The following is a 15,374-nucleotide window of genomic DNA, read 5'->3' as shown; positions in this document are numbered from 1 at the left end:
TGACGTGACGTGACGTGACGTGACGTGACGTGACGTGACGTGACGTGACGTGGCGCGACGTGGCGAGCGCTCACCTTGATGTCGAGCACGGGCGGCTCGACGTAGCGCGGGCCGAGCGTGTTGACGATGAAGGTGGAGACGCAGGCGGACACGCGGTCGGCGCGCAGCGAGCGCACGAACAGGATGCGCTGGAACTCGTTGCACACCTCGTTCCACTCGCCTGCGCCGCGGGTAACGTTACTTGGCACTCTTGAGGCCAGGGGGATAGCACACTGATTTGCAAATACTTTGAAACTCATGACATGCTTCAATTGACAATCTCTCTCTGTCACTCGCAACCGATTTCTAAAGTACGTCTTTCTTCCACTCCTCATATTTTCTTTCTTTCTTTCAACTAAACACGCCCTGTCGTGTTTAGTTGAAAGAACGAAAGAAATAACCCAGAGATTCTTATATGAAATTGGTATTTGGAGCAAGAAGCACGTACCGACTAACGGCTGGGTCTCGGGCTCGGGGTGCAGGTACCACTCGCGCCACTCCTTTGAGAAGGTCTCGAAGGCGTCGATAACGCCGTGGAAGCCGGGCAACTTGTCCAGCTCGGTCACGTTGTCCCAACAGTCGTCTGGCAGCCAATCTGGCAAGGGGAGGCGCAACCAATCACTATGAAATCGCTACGAATTCACCATTTATCACTACCAAGAAGGACAATTTGCTATGCTGCCATGAAGTTGCAACTGAACATATTCTACATTATTTATCTCTATTTTAACTGACTTCAAAGAAATGAGGTTCTCATTCGAGTGCAATTTTTATTGTGCTCGCTAACTAAAGTTTTGACTGGAAATTTAGGAAGATGTTTAGGTTGTAGGTTTTTTGCTAAAAAGAATTATTGAGGGACTTTTGATATAATATTGCATTGCTTATGGACATGTTTAAGTCGAACTAAAGTAGTTTTCATGCATTCTAGAATATTTCAATAATACCCTACTGTTACCGGGTGTCTTTAAGAAAAGAAGACTACCAAGTGGCTTACAATTAATACTGACACACACTTTCACCTACACTTAAATAAATGTGAACTCACTTGTAGGATTATCCGGTTGTTCCGATCGATCCAGAACCACGCCGCCCTTCAGTAGGAACAGATACTCGTGCATGCTCATCTTTCCCATCTGGAACAGGATCCGGGAGACCATGTGGAACGACAGCAGCAGCTTGTGACGTTCGAACAGAGCGCGGCATGTGTTTCTGAAAATTCATAATATTAGGTTACTTTTGCTCTATTATTCTTATGCAGTTTCAATGTGAAGTAAAAATCAAATAATTCAGTTTTGGACTCTCTGTATCAGCCTTAAGAGTATTTAGGTCTAAACTAAAAAGACATTATGATGCAGTAGTACACATATTAAAAACAGGAAATTTCAAGGTCTATCACTGGCACTTCTTAAATAGGGTAAACATTTACAACGTTATTTCAACAGAGTGAAAAAAAATCGCCAATATTATGAAATCAACAATCATAAAATACCTAATCATGTTGCCTGACCATGCATTTTTGGGCCCATTATGTTTCAACTTATGTAATAAATAAACCTGCAAAAATTAGCAAGGTCCCTATCAGATAATGACATGCTGGAGTAAAATACCCTTGTAAAATAGCAAATCGACAAGCATTTAAAAACTCATACGTCTGAGGGTAAAAACAAAGGCAAAAGGCCGACCAACTTGTAAACGGCGAAGGTGTGGAACTCGTTGAGGTTGTTGATCCTGTCCTCCAGCTCGCCGCCCTTGGGGCTGCGGTCGATGGAGTACGTGAACAGGTCCGTGTAGGCGTCCAGCGAGAACTGGTACATCGGGTCGATGCGGGACAGGTCGTTCAGCGCGAAGAACAGCACGGACGCGCGCACCGCCACCGGCACGTAGCCCTGCCAGACATCACTCATACTAATACTATAAAGCTGACGAGTTTGTTTGCTTGTTTATTTGACCCCGCTAATCTCTTAACTGCTCAAAAATTATTTCATTGATAGATAAATGATGTTATGATGTTTGGTTAACGCTCTAGGCTATATAACATAAGGTACTATAGGCCTATTTCTACGGATTGTGCCTTGGTACGTATATTGAGGATTCAACGTTCGACCCAATTACCCTCGATCCAAACTAATAATCAACACAGAAAGGGGAGGGAGTTCATTTCTAACATATCTTATTCAAGTCTATGCATACTATAGTTTTTTTTTTATTTCAGCATCCAGAATAAACTTCCTCGTGTCCCTCACCTGTCTCGCAGTGTCAATCTCCTTCTCAGTAACCTGCGAGGTTATGAGAGCCTCCTTGACCTCCAGCGACGTCCGTTGCGAAGTCTGCAGCGTCACGAATAGCTCCTCGTTCTCTAGGAGCGGCACTTGCGACTCGTACATTATGCGCAATAGGTCGTTTTCGAGATCCACCTTGAAAAATGTTAAATCATCATCATCATCATCATCATCCTATTCTCCGTTTTCACTAACTATAAATCGCACGGACCAACGTATCAACGTATCGGTCAAGCACGCCTTCTCGAACTTTCTAGTACCATCTAGTATAGATATTAATAAATAGTCTAGATTTTAGTCTTTAATTATAATACTACACTTAATAAATTTCTAAGACAGGGCACGACCACTCATCGCCAAAATATTAATTTAGCCTAGAATCTACACTCATCAACATGCAATAATATTTCTTAAACCATCACAAACACTCACCAGCACTTTCTTGTTGTGCGCGATGGTCATCACCAGATTGTCCTTCATCAGCTCGAGCTGGGGCCGCTCCTTGCGCACGACGATGCCGAGCAGCTGCGACGTCAGACCCTGCTCCTTCACCGCGAAGTTCACCATTGTTGTCTTCGTTAGCGTTTCCGGCGTGTACACTGGGTTGCCTGGTGATTATACTCTAAATTAATATTGTATTAGGAATTAAAAAGTAATAAAAATCCATACATACATACATACATCCATCCATACTTATATTCTTTCAATTTTATAATACTAGTAGGATATCAGGCAAAACGCAAATTTGAAACAACTCACCGAGCTTAGTGGTCAAGTACATCTTAAAGGCAGTATTATAAGGCACCATCTTCTCATTAAACTTGATGACAAGCGCCGTGCCAATTTTTACAATCGCCTTGTCTAAAATTGGAGCTATAGAAGGATCCAGAACTTCTCCCACGTTCTGAACGATCACCGGCTTGCCGTCAGTGAGGCATGTTTCCATTATCTTCAGGTAATTTGGTTGACCGAAATCGACAATCTATAAATTTAACCGAATATAAACATTTGATACTTTTTGGGAATTCAGGAGAAAATTTTATGATTATTAGGCGATTATACCATCAGGCGAACCACCAGCTCACTTGCCAGCTTTGACATTAAAAATCCATCATGACAAAAATACAGACATGTATGCAATATCTTTTTGTGTATCTGCCCTTGTAGAAGGCCTGTGTCCCAGCACTGGGAACATGCGTGAGCTGATAATGATAGTGCAGCTTTTATGATTGACCTGTATATCATTCTTCTCCTCGAGACGGGATATCCAAATGAGCGCCTGTCCCTGCGGGTCGACGGCCAGCGGCCATCTTGTCGCTCGGACCACAATTATACCATTCTCGGCACTGAAGTTGTCATCTAAAAATCGTTTGGCACATTTATAAATACTGCACCTAATATACAACACTACATTTGTAAGTCATTTTGAATACAAGCATACTAGTTGCGCCCCGCGGTTTCACCCGCGTAAGTCTGTGTCCCTTAGGAATATCGGGACAAAAAGTTGCCTATATGTAATTCCAGATGTCCAGCTGCCTACGTACCAAGTTTCATTGCAATCGGTTCAGTAGTTTTTGCGTGAAAGAGCAACAAATACACACACATCCTTACAAACTTTCGCATTTATAATATTAGTAGGACAATAGGAAGTAGGATTTTCTATCTAGAAAATTATGATTTATGAACACTGCGACGCATATTACCAGTTGTCAGCAATTACCAGTTCACTTAATAGATGCTATTTGAATAGGATATTGTGGTAAGAACTAACAATAAAATCTTATGTACGAATAGCTGAGTCCTCTTAGCCTTATTATATAGAATTTGACAGAGGCTAAAGTCGCTCTTTCAAATAAAAATTCATCGTTAAATTATTTCATCATCAAGACTGGTGTTTGTCTGTTTGACTGGTGGTGTGTTAATTCAAAATCTATACGTTAGACCAAATACTAATTAATAAATTCTTATTTGAATCCATTTTCAGACCATATTTATTAATTTCAGCGATCATTTTCTTCTAAAACCGACCATTACCATTGACCTAGATAAAAATCTATGTAATTAGTCATTTACCAGGCAGTCCCATGTAATTCCAGTCACGCAATGTAGCATCATCAAGTAGGAAATTTTTCATACTGAGGTCCATAGTACACGGCACACCTTCGTTATAAACCTGAAAACGTTATTATATACGTAAACGCTATGATTATTATTATACTAGCTTTTGCCCGCGGCTTCGCACGCGTTAAATTCGGAGTGTTTTAATAGATGTTATTATACATATCAACATTTCTCTTGAATCACTCTATCTATGAATAAAAACCCCATCAAAATCCGTTCCGTAGATTTAAAGATTTAAGCATACATTGGGACATAGGGACAGAGCAAATGACTTTATATTATGTAGTGATATACTGAATTCTCTATCTCTCTCATATTGCCGTTTCACCGAGTGAGACACACACAGACAGTTTTATCAAACCCTTATATTCATCAAGATACGTTGACCAAGATAATGGGAGCAGTAGTTTCATGAATCAAAGTTTTTACAACTACCCATTTAATTTATAAATCACATTATAATAAGTGTCCAGCAAAGATTTACAGCTTCTCAACCAGTTTCACAGCTAGCTGATAAAGTAAAGCTTTCTGATAATCTATTCAACACTTTTAACGCAAATTTTCACTTTAACTGACAGTATAGGTCAACAGAACTTATCCAGAAATTGTGATACCAGCCTAAATATATTTAATTTATTAAATGTGGCGATAAATATTGGTATATTTACCTCACTAAACCAATCATACATGAGAGCCTCTCTGTATTCAGACACGAAGGGTCCCAGATAGGCCACGAAGCCGGTCGCGATGAGACAGTCCCCGGGCAGATTGTCAAATTCCTTGTCCAATCGTTCAACCGTCAACTCCCAACGCTCTCTTTCACCTGCCGAGAAAATTTCGTGATTAGAACGTTTGAGTCATCATTGAGACATTTGCAAAAACAACTTTTTTTTTTGTCATAGCGGGCAAGTGCGTGTGGTTCTCCTGATGGTAAGCGATCACCACCGCCCATGAACTTTCTTTGGAATAAAAGTGTAGATTACTTGTTATGTTACCATCACTACTCACCCGACAGGCCGGTGATGAGCGCCTCCGCCCGCTCCAGCTTCAGCTGCAGCAGCCGCGACTTCCTCTCGAGCTCCTCCTTCTGCGCCACCTTCTCGTCGTACTCCTTCTGCAAGCGAGCGATCATCTCGCTCAGCTCGCGCAACTTCGCTCGCGCTTCCGCTAGTATCTGCTGCTTCATGCGCAGCGATTCCAATGCTTCCTCCAGCCGCTCTTTCTTCGGTTTTACTATCCTATTCGGAGGATTAAAAATTAAAATAAATAAATATTGTACATATATTTAAACGATTCCATGTTCAATTTCGATATTTCATTGATTTAACCATCATAAATGACCTACAAAACTTTATACATATTTATTGTAATCACTGTCGCTGTATACTTTAGAAATAGAAATACAGGAACGATTATTTCAAAAAACAAGATATAGAACACGAAAGATGGAAAGAAGTAGTATATAATATGAAGAAATTAAAATTAATAATAAATATTAAAATATTTGTTTGTTGTTTTTTAACAAACAATAATACAAAATTTTTTAGCTCAACAATGGGATAAAACATCGCAATGCAATGCAAATACATTTTCTGAAAAGGGTGTTACTTGTCAAAATCATGACGCTCTTCTAACGCAAGTCAATTTTGATAGTGAGAAACACTTAAAACAGGAAATTCCATGTATTTTACATAGTAAAAATCACACACATTGGACACAATGTATTTGTATGTGGTAGTCGAGCATGCTTCAGCACGAATTGGGCCAGCTCGCACCGGGGAAGTACCACACCCCCACAGAAGACCGGCGTGAAATAGCATTCTGCTGTGTTTCGCTCGGTGAGTGGGGGAGCCGGAGGCCCATATCCTTTTCCTTCCCCTTCCCAGTCCTATCCTTTATTCCTCTCGCCAATCCTTTCTTAATCCCTTCCCAATTTAAAGTCGGCAATCCATTTGTAGAGGCGTAAGGTCTGTAATCGACTTTACGCCTCTACAAATGTTCACGGGCGGTGGTAGCGCTTACCATCAGGCGTCCCACCAGCTCCATTGCCGACTGTGACATAAAAAAAAAAAAAGTAGTGGCGATCAATTAGAAGTACACTGTCTACTAGAAGTATTTCTATCCGAAAAAATTCAATAGACTTGTCACAAGACTCACTTGTAGACCTTCCCATACTTCTCGATAGCCCTCACCCAGAGGCACAGTGACTTGGCCGCGAGCGACACTGTGCCCACAATCTCCGGGTCGAAATCCGGCTTGGCCGTGTAGGTGCCGATCTTCTTGAGGGTTTTGTCCGCGATGTTGTCCTTATCGAACTCGCGCAGGCGGTCCAGAAAGTACTGGTCGCCGAGCTGCCGTTTCGCTTCAGCCCAAGTCGGTTCTTTCTAAGTAAGGACAAGGTAACTTGACAAGATGATACAAATATCCGAATGAATGGCTCAAATCTGAACAACCTAAACTGAATCTAAAAGAAAATTAACAAAGTCTGAAACTTTTCATAACACAGCGAATTCAGCGCCAAAGTTAAAACATTGTTTTCATGGCGAGTTGGAAACTATGTACAAAGTGAAGTCATAACTATATAAAAGTTCATGAAAACCTACCCCAAAGAATGAAGCTATTTACTCTGCGTCATATACGACGGTATATTGATTTTGATGATTTTTTTTTACCAAGTATTTACCTGTAAGAGTATGAGCACAGCTTCCAAGACCATTTCGACCTTCTGAGGAGGCTTCGCATATGATTTCACTTCAGTAATGTCTTTCTTATTCAGTGCATCGAGCGCCTGAAATTCATCATATAATTTTTTTTAATATAAATTAACATTCTTTACACTAACATTAAATCACTAACATTTTCGATTGATCCTTTTAAAACCTTGCTACTGTCATATCTTTATACTTTACCTTCCCAACACAGTTGCGAAAAAATCAACATTCGTCAAGTTTGGATCGTTCTCATGATTCTCATTCTCATCCTTAAGCCCACGCCCACGCCCATCCCCATCCCCATCCCCTGGCGACTCACCTTGACGGCTTCCTCGAGCGCGGGCATGGCGCTGGCCAGGTCGCGCATGGCGGCGTCGGCCAGCTTCTTGCACTGCACTTCCTCCTCCATGGTCTTCTTGCTGCGCGCCGCCACGGAGCGCTGCTGCTCGTCCGCGTTCCGCTGCTGCACGTTGATCACGCCCATGTACTCGATGCACTGCTCCGTGTACTCCGCCACTTGCACCTGCCGGCCGGAACGGGGCGGGTCATGTACTGGGTGCGGTGCTTTTTGGTCGTGATGGTGGTGGAAGTTTGTAAAAGTTCGTGCGTGTGCGTGTGAAGTGCTGATTGTTTGAGTTTGTTTGTGTGAGTTTATATTTCCCTAGCGATTATTCTCTATTCATTAATTATGTAATACTACTACTCTTGGAACTTCAAAGAGCTGCACCAGGAAACTAACAAGGGCTATATCAGACCTGCGCAACGGCCAATTCTTCGGACATCTGGCCAACAAGTTTGGTTGTCTCCTCCACCTTGCCCAGGCCGTTGCGGAGCTTGTTCGCTTGTAGCGCCACTTCTATACGCTTCGCCTTCAGCATTCTGAAATAAGTGTTCCATTTTAACACGAAGGTATCCATATTGAAAATAAGATCCAGATAATTTTTTTTATTTATTTCCTTTTGCCACTAAAATATCGTTCATTAGGGACAATAAAGAATGAATGAAAATTCTTTACTGCGTAAAAATCAAAAAATAAATAGGCGTACAAAAATCTTAAATTAAATTCGCAAAGGGTGGCCTCATCGCTAGGTAGCGATCTCTACCAGGCAACCCTAACAATACATACATACTTTATTAAGGATAAAGTCATAAAAAACGTCTCACATCTAAGAAATAACTGACAACAAGCCCACTCACTCCTTATACCCCGACACTAGCTCCAGATAGTTGGTGGGCGTGACATAGTTGGTGCGTCGCATCTCCTGCCACATGCGCACCGAGTAGCGGCCCACCGACGAGTGGATGAGCGACATTATCGACGCCACCGACGCGCGGAGGATGTCCTCGCGCGACTCCACCAGAGACTCCTTGCGGCGCACCTGGATACAAAGCGGTCTGTGTAAAAATCGTCGACAATTCGACGAAGATAATAAAAATACATCATATTAAAAAAAAAAACAAATATAAAAGTATATGAATAGGAAAAGATGCAAATATATACACAATATAAAAAAACGCGTCAAATATAAAAAAGCATTAAGTACAAGCACACAAAGTTTCAGATTTCCAAAAGGCATTTAACAAACTTTTACGAACACAAACACCGGCGTATAGTACATACTATTGTCTATTTATACATATTTGAGACCTATCGGAATGAGTCTCAATGAAAAACTTCACATTAATTTACATATCGAAAACATTACTAGAAAAGCATTTTTTAAGGCCCTTTAAAATAAAAAAAAATAATAACAAGAGTTCATAGTTAGTTCAGCTTAATTTCGAATTAGCTAATGTACAGGGAACAAAATAGTAGAACAACAAATCAGGTACCCTAGGTCCAGTAATAGAGGCCAGCAACTCCACACCGTCGAGGAACTTGTAAGCCACCTCGAGCAGTGCCTCGCGCGGCCACTCCAGGAACCAGTTTGTGGTCGTCGCGTTTATCAGAGCTGGGTACTGGCGGATACGGTTTCTGGAAAGCACGATTTGTCTTTATATCTTTTTTTCTTATGATGACCGATCAGATCAAGAATGGACTAAATGATATGAACATTTTGTTCAACAAAGAAGGACTAACAAATTTACAAACTAAAATGGGAGAAAAATAATCTTCAATTAAATATATTAAACACTTAAACATATAAATGACCGAAATCATTCTAGTTACATCTGATTAAATTTCCTAAATTAACCTAGTAACAAAGGTAAAAAACGTTAAATTGAGAACCTACTTAGTTTTTGAGACGTCGGTAGAAAAGTAAATAAAATGCACACCTAAACTCGTCTCCAATGGGACTGAAGCACAACACAATGTGCATGTTAGCCCGCACGCGGTCCACGAGGAATAAATACACAGTCTCCGCCGTTTGCACTAAATTCGCATTTTTCATTGGCTTCTCGAGAGCTTGTTTTATCTGAAAAAAAGCAATAATTAACAACGCCCAACACACTTCACTCAATGTTTCACTATATGTGTTTCATGGTTGTTTATTTTCCAGAACAATCTTAAAAAGAATATAAATGCTTCTAGAGCCCGCTAAAGTACATATAGATAATAAACTAATTATTATTTTTCACAAAAAACTAAACCAAATGAAATTGTCAAAAGTTGACCGGATCTATCTACTTGCTTACAAATATAACCGAAATCGGCTCTCAGTAAAAAGTATCAAACACAAAAAAATACAGTCGAATTGAGAACCTCCTTTTTTGAAGTCGGTTAAAAAGTTTGTGACTCGTCACCATAAACACTAACATCTTCAAACTCATCCGGCTTATACAAGTTGGTAACTTCCCCACTGCTCAGCAAGTTGTTGATGATCTCCGTAAATGTCTCCTCGACAATCTGCGTATCGCAGAATATGAACGTCGTTTTCTTGCAGTCGACACCACAACTGGTGTACAGGACCTAATGTGTATAGTAGCATGAGTACTATAAGGAAGCATGTCTTCTATATGAAGATTATTAGGAAAATACATTTTAAATGATCAGCATATGAATGACAGTACTATGTCTACTGTATATAGTATGAAAAGTAGCGGCCCCAGAATAGAACCTTGAGGTACTCCTCTCAAAACTGGGCGTTCTCATGAAAAATTTAATGAAGCAAAACTTTTGGATACTATTTCATAGATGAGAATATATTCGGCATTTATCTAATTTGCAAAAAAAAACCCTTTTCCCACCTTTAAGTCCTCCCTGAAGTCTTTAACGCCGTACGTTTTAGTTACGACGACTTGGAACGAGTTGCACTCGCAAATGTAAGACGCGACGCGGGTCAAACTCTGTCGTCCGGAACCGCCTATGAGAAAGTATCAATTACATATCATACAACACTAACTGAATTATGTCATTTTTTTCACAAATGCCAGAAAAAAGCGTTATCGATGCTTTTAATTTTTACAGGACAATGATATTTATATTTATAATTTTTTCTCCATCCCAGGGAACCACCGATTCAGTGTCGTCTTTAGCACATAGCGATATAGTGAGTTTGCTACAATTTTTTATAAAAGTAATGCCACGCCACATCTTTTTTATATATGTTGCTTTTATGTTTATGTATGTCGTATTTTACATTTGAAAAGCTCAATGTTTCTTTCTTATTTATATCTTTCCGATTGGTCACAAAATTTAAGAGTCACAATCAGGTCCACCTTTTAACAACACCAACACTTTTTATATGAGATAGGCAGACGTTTGACCAAAGTTCCGCCTGATGGGAAGCGGAGACGCGGCCTATGGTGGTAATTCACGTCTACCTAAAAGGTGCCTATTAACATGTCTTGAATGCACCCATGTTGCAGTTCTCTGGGAAGGCAGACATCAAACAGATTCGACTCCTTGACAAGACGACTCAAAACGTGCTGTGCAGTCGGCATTTCCACAAAGGAAGAAGGGTATACGCCTAGCATTCTAGCACCAGCGGCACCCACCGATGCCCACGCACAGCATGTGGCCGCGCGGCTGCGACACGACGCGCACGATGCGCACGATGTGTTCGATCGCGTCCTTGAACAGCACCAGGTCCATCTTCACCACGCCCGGGCAGCTGTTGTACTCCTCCATCTGGTTCGCTATGTACCTGCAAACGAGAGTGAGAATTTTTATGTTACTAAATTTAAATGCCATACGAAATCATACAGGAGGCACCAGAATTAATCACCAAAATCTGTTCACTCAGTTGAAATTACTAAGGACACAAAAAATACATTCTAATTCATAACCTCTTCATTTATTAGCACGATTCCTTTATACAGTTTTATTATATTATTTATCATTTTGTAAATTAAACTGAATTCGAATAGAATATCAATTATAGAAACCATGAAGCAACTGAACGTCCAAATCGACCACAAGAAAACTCTCACTTTTAATGAATACCACACACCAAACCCTAATTTCATCGAAACAAAAGCCAAGCCCAAGTGTCCCAAAGCACAATATAATATTTTTCTAACATTTCCTTTTTCCAACGTATATAAAAACATCACCTAGCGTATCTCTCACCTCCGCAGAGCGTTAGGATCATTCAGGTCGTCGTACACCTCAAAGGGGTTGAGGAAGTGGCCAAAGATCGGTGCGCTCTTTGTGGGGCACAGCGCGTGGAACGTCAGCTCGAAGTGCTTGCCGAGCATGTCGCCCATTTGCCCCATGAACCAGTCCCGGTCCCTGTGTGGTATTGCACCAAACTGTATTCCTTTTCCTTAACGCTTAACTTTTATGTATAAATAGCTGCGCCCCGCGGTATCCCCCGTGTAAGTCTGTATCCTATTGGAATATCGTGACAAAAAAATTGCCTATGCGTTATTCCAGTTGTCCAGCTATCTACGTACCAAATTTCAATGCAATCGGTTCAGTAGTTTTTGCGTGAAAGAGTAACAAACATCCATACATACATCCATACTAACTACTATAATTTTCGCGTTTATAATATTAGTATGAAATAACCCGGAAAAGCATTGTAGCCCATAAGATCGTTTAATTCTTATCTACTTAATCACTTATACTTCAAAGTATACTAATATAAACAAAGGTAAGGATTCATTATTTTTTATTGTAAATGTAGAAAGGATTGAACCAAGAACCAATTATTATCCTTGATTAACGTTATACCAAATGGATATTTTAGTTCCTAGAATCAATCTAAATCAAATGATCCATTCCTATATTAAAGGAGAAATAGTTCTTCTTTTTTAATATTTACATTAACAGTTGAAGAAATAAAACATTTTTAAATACACAACTAACTTTTCCTCGGTGAGCCGATCGGAGAAAACTCTAAAGCACTCGCAAACCCACAGACGTAAGAATCGTGGCTTAGTGTTTTGATAATCCTTGTTGCTTCTTAACAAACCCTGTTAATGTCAAGTTATATGACATTAAAAATTAATATAGTAAATCATATATACTTAAAATTCTTTGGAATGATGTCCAGGGAATACGGTCGGTCAAAACCAATAATATGGTCATCTATATCACAATTACATTATAAACAATCAGGTATATTACAATGCCTCAGTAACACCTAAAAACTAGTGGTCCACCTGAGCAAATACAAATTAAAGGAGAATATTTTGACTGACCTGAAAAATCTTGGATATATCTCGCAAATTGAAGAGATAGTGCATCTTGCTCGGTGTCGGCAACAACTTGGCAACAATGTTGTTGAACATGTCTATAGTTGCGATTAGCACAATTTTTCCTGAAAGAATAAAGGTCAGTTTATATAAACAATTGTTTTAAAAATAATAGCGATAATTTTTTAGATTTATTTATCAACTGAACTGAAGGGTGTTGATGACGCTTCACCTGTGTTAGCCTTAGTCATTTAGTCAAGATACAGCTCTCTAAGTGAACGAATTTTTGAAAACGGTCCAACAGTGTTACACGTGTACATGTTTCTTATTTAAAATACAATATTTATTTATCACGGCAGTGAAAACTCCAACCAACCGATCGTCTTAGTCTCCTCGTCGAAGTCGTGCAGGTGCTGCGACAGCATGGTGCCGAATATCTTGACCAGCTGCTGGTGCGTGGGCGGCGGCAGGAACAGCGCGTGGAAGCACGACAGCAGCCGCGCCGGCAGCGCCGACCGCGCGCCGCCCGGCGGGCCCGCCGCGCCGCACAGCACCATGTCCTGCGCACGCGCCGCTATACTGCTGCGCCCCGCGCCCACCGGGGGAGGGGGAGGGGGAGCGGGAGGGGATATGGGCCTGCGGCTACCCCACTCACCGAACAAAACACAGTAGCATGCAACTATTACGCCTGCCTCCTGCAAGGGGATTTATCCCCGGTGCGAGCTGGCCCACATAATTTAAGTTAATCCTTCCTACTAATATTATAAATGCGAAAGTTTGTAAGGATGTGTGTGTGTTTGTTACTCTTTCACGCAAAAACTACTAAACCGATTGCAATGAAATTTGGTACGTAGACAGCTGGACAACTGGAATAACATATAGGCAACTTTTTATCCCGATATTCCTAAAAGATACGGACCTACGCGGGTAAAACCGCGGGGCGCGCTAGTTATAGATAATTAAAAAAAATATAAATATATTTGGCCCATATCTGGGGCACAGGTTATAATAAAACAAGACACCTTGACATTCTTCCGCCACTGCTTCTGGCGGTCGAACCAGTAGCCGTAGTCGTGCCAGAGCCGCACCAGCTCGAGCGGCGGCTGCGAGCCGTACTCGTCGCGCACCGGCATGTTGATGTCGTCCATGAACGCTATCATCTTCTTGCCTAGTTCCGTGCTCGTTTTTGTTAGGCAACACTCGATAACATCCTACCTATACTTATGTAATCAATACATAGTATAAAACAAAGTCGCTTTCTCTGTCCCGATGTCCCTATGACTATGCATAATCTGCATGATGCATAAATCTTTAAAACTACGCAACGGATTTTGATGGGGTGTTTTTTAATAGATAAAAGTGATTCAAGAATTTATATGTATAATAACATCCATTAAACTACTTCGAATTTAACGCGTGCGAAGCCGCGGGCAAAAGCTAGTTGATAATAAATATAGTTAAAAGAAAACACGCTTTCATGATAGTCTATGGTCATTTTTCTTAGGCAACACTGATTCTATCCAGATGGATGTAACTTAGTAGTAAATATATTTCAAAAATACTTCAGTTCTACACTGCTTTTTTTCTGTGGTAAATGTTAAAAACTGTGTTATGACGATTCAAAAGTACTATAAAAAGTCTAATTGAATAAGTCTCATTGAATAAGATAGACTCATGAATTTTTTGAACAATCAGTGAACCTTGATAAGTGTACAAAGTATTACTGGGTGAGTCTGTTTCAAGTGGGTCAAAAAAGAGTCTTAAAGAAATCGGTTACAGACAAATATACAGTTAAAGCACGTTTTAAATAGTTTAAATGGTTTCTAATAGCAATATCATATCCCTGTCTAGATATATAATAATTATTTTACAGTTCTAGAAAGGGACATACTCATACTTTAGGGCATTGGTAAATTTTAAAATAAATTAACCAGATTTTTCGAAATTTTAGAGAAAGACAATAATGAGTAAATAAGTTATGGGTAAGTATTGGCGTATATGGCGTATAAGTAAAACACAATTGATAAACTTTGTACCACCGAAACTTTACTTTTTGGTAAAACAATTTTACAATTATTTCTAAAACAAATCCAAATTACAAAGTGACTCAGATAATCCCAATATTTTCTTTCCAATTCTCAAAATTCTACTTTTATCCAATTTGATTTCTAGATTAGGTTATCAAATTTAGGTTCATTAGATCAAATTACTACATAACGTATGTACATACCTCCAGCAGGAACATAGTTTCCCTTCGTCCGCTTTTCCAGTCTCGCTTCGATGATATCTTGTACGTTAGCGGCCGTCGTTTGGGCCGACATGTTGATAACTTGCGTGCTGTATCTGTATACAAACAAACAAACAATTTATGAAATTTATACAGTTCCTGTAACTGATAATAATGTACCGTAATAATATCATCATCACCATCATCAGCCCATATATTTTCCCACTGAAAACACGGGCGGGCGGGGTGTGGGGTGGGGGTGTGGTACATCCCCGGTGCGAGCTGGGCGAATTCGTGCCGAAGTGTGCTCGACTTCCACATTAAGAAAAATCCGTTCAAAAGACTTTCATTTGTAATTGATGTGAAAACAAAACAATGGCGCACAGTAGTGGCATCGGTGTCTGTCCGCCCTAT

At 40.3% G+C, this 15,374-nt stretch overlaps 1 protein-coding gene across 1 annotated transcript in view; it reads right to left on the bottom strand.

Moving 5' to 3' along the window:
• Positions 1-15,374, bottom strand: part of LOC119834373 (dynein heavy chain 2, axonemal) — a 48,655-nt gene that overhangs the window by 6,248 nt on the left and 27,033 nt on the right. Inside the window, exons 42-68 of the mRNA XM_038358717.1 lie at positions 14,964-15,076; positions 13,756-13,901; positions 13,110-13,293; positions 12,740-12,858; positions 12,405-12,511; positions 11,664-11,825; positions 11,090-11,238; positions 10,340-10,455; positions 9,909-10,061; positions 9,428-9,567; positions 8,984-9,125; positions 8,348-8,529; positions 7,906-8,029; positions 7,470-7,673; positions 7,123-7,227; positions 6,597-6,823; positions 5,448-5,677; positions 5,108-5,262; positions 4,392-4,491; positions 3,553-3,677; positions 3,078-3,300; positions 2,751-2,926; positions 2,283-2,453; positions 1,726-1,925; positions 1,085-1,248; positions 488-634; positions 75-220 (exon numbers count right to left, since the gene is read on the bottom strand). Of these exons, the coding sequence (XP_038214645.1) occupies positions 75-220; positions 488-634; positions 1,085-1,248; positions 1,726-1,925; positions 2,283-2,453; positions 2,751-2,926; positions 3,078-3,300; positions 3,553-3,677; positions 4,392-4,491; positions 5,108-5,262; positions 5,448-5,677; positions 6,597-6,823; positions 7,123-7,227; positions 7,470-7,673; positions 7,906-8,029; positions 8,348-8,529; positions 8,984-9,125; positions 9,428-9,567; positions 9,909-10,061; positions 10,340-10,455; positions 11,090-11,238; positions 11,664-11,825; positions 12,405-12,511; positions 12,740-12,858; positions 13,110-13,293; positions 13,756-13,901; positions 14,964-15,076 (4,210 nt within the window). The remainder of the gene's footprint in view (positions 1-74; positions 221-487; positions 635-1,084; positions 1,249-1,725; positions 1,926-2,282; positions 2,454-2,750; positions 2,927-3,077; positions 3,301-3,552; positions 3,678-4,391; positions 4,492-5,107; positions 5,263-5,447; positions 5,678-6,596; positions 6,824-7,122; positions 7,228-7,469; positions 7,674-7,905; positions 8,030-8,347; positions 8,530-8,983; positions 9,126-9,427; positions 9,568-9,908; positions 10,062-10,339; positions 10,456-11,089; positions 11,239-11,663; positions 11,826-12,404; positions 12,512-12,739; positions 12,859-13,109; positions 13,294-13,755; positions 13,902-14,963; positions 15,077-15,374) is intronic.

This window comes from Zerene cesonia, chromosome 19 (genome assembly GCF_012273895.1).
Source record: "Zerene cesonia ecotype Mississippi chromosome 19, Zerene_cesonia_1.1, whole genome shotgun sequence".
NCBI lineage: Eukaryota > Metazoa > Arthropoda > Insecta > Lepidoptera > Pieridae > Zerene > Zerene cesonia.
Note: the sequence above shows the minus strand (reverse complement) of the source record. Positions and strands in the feature narration are given on the sequence as shown.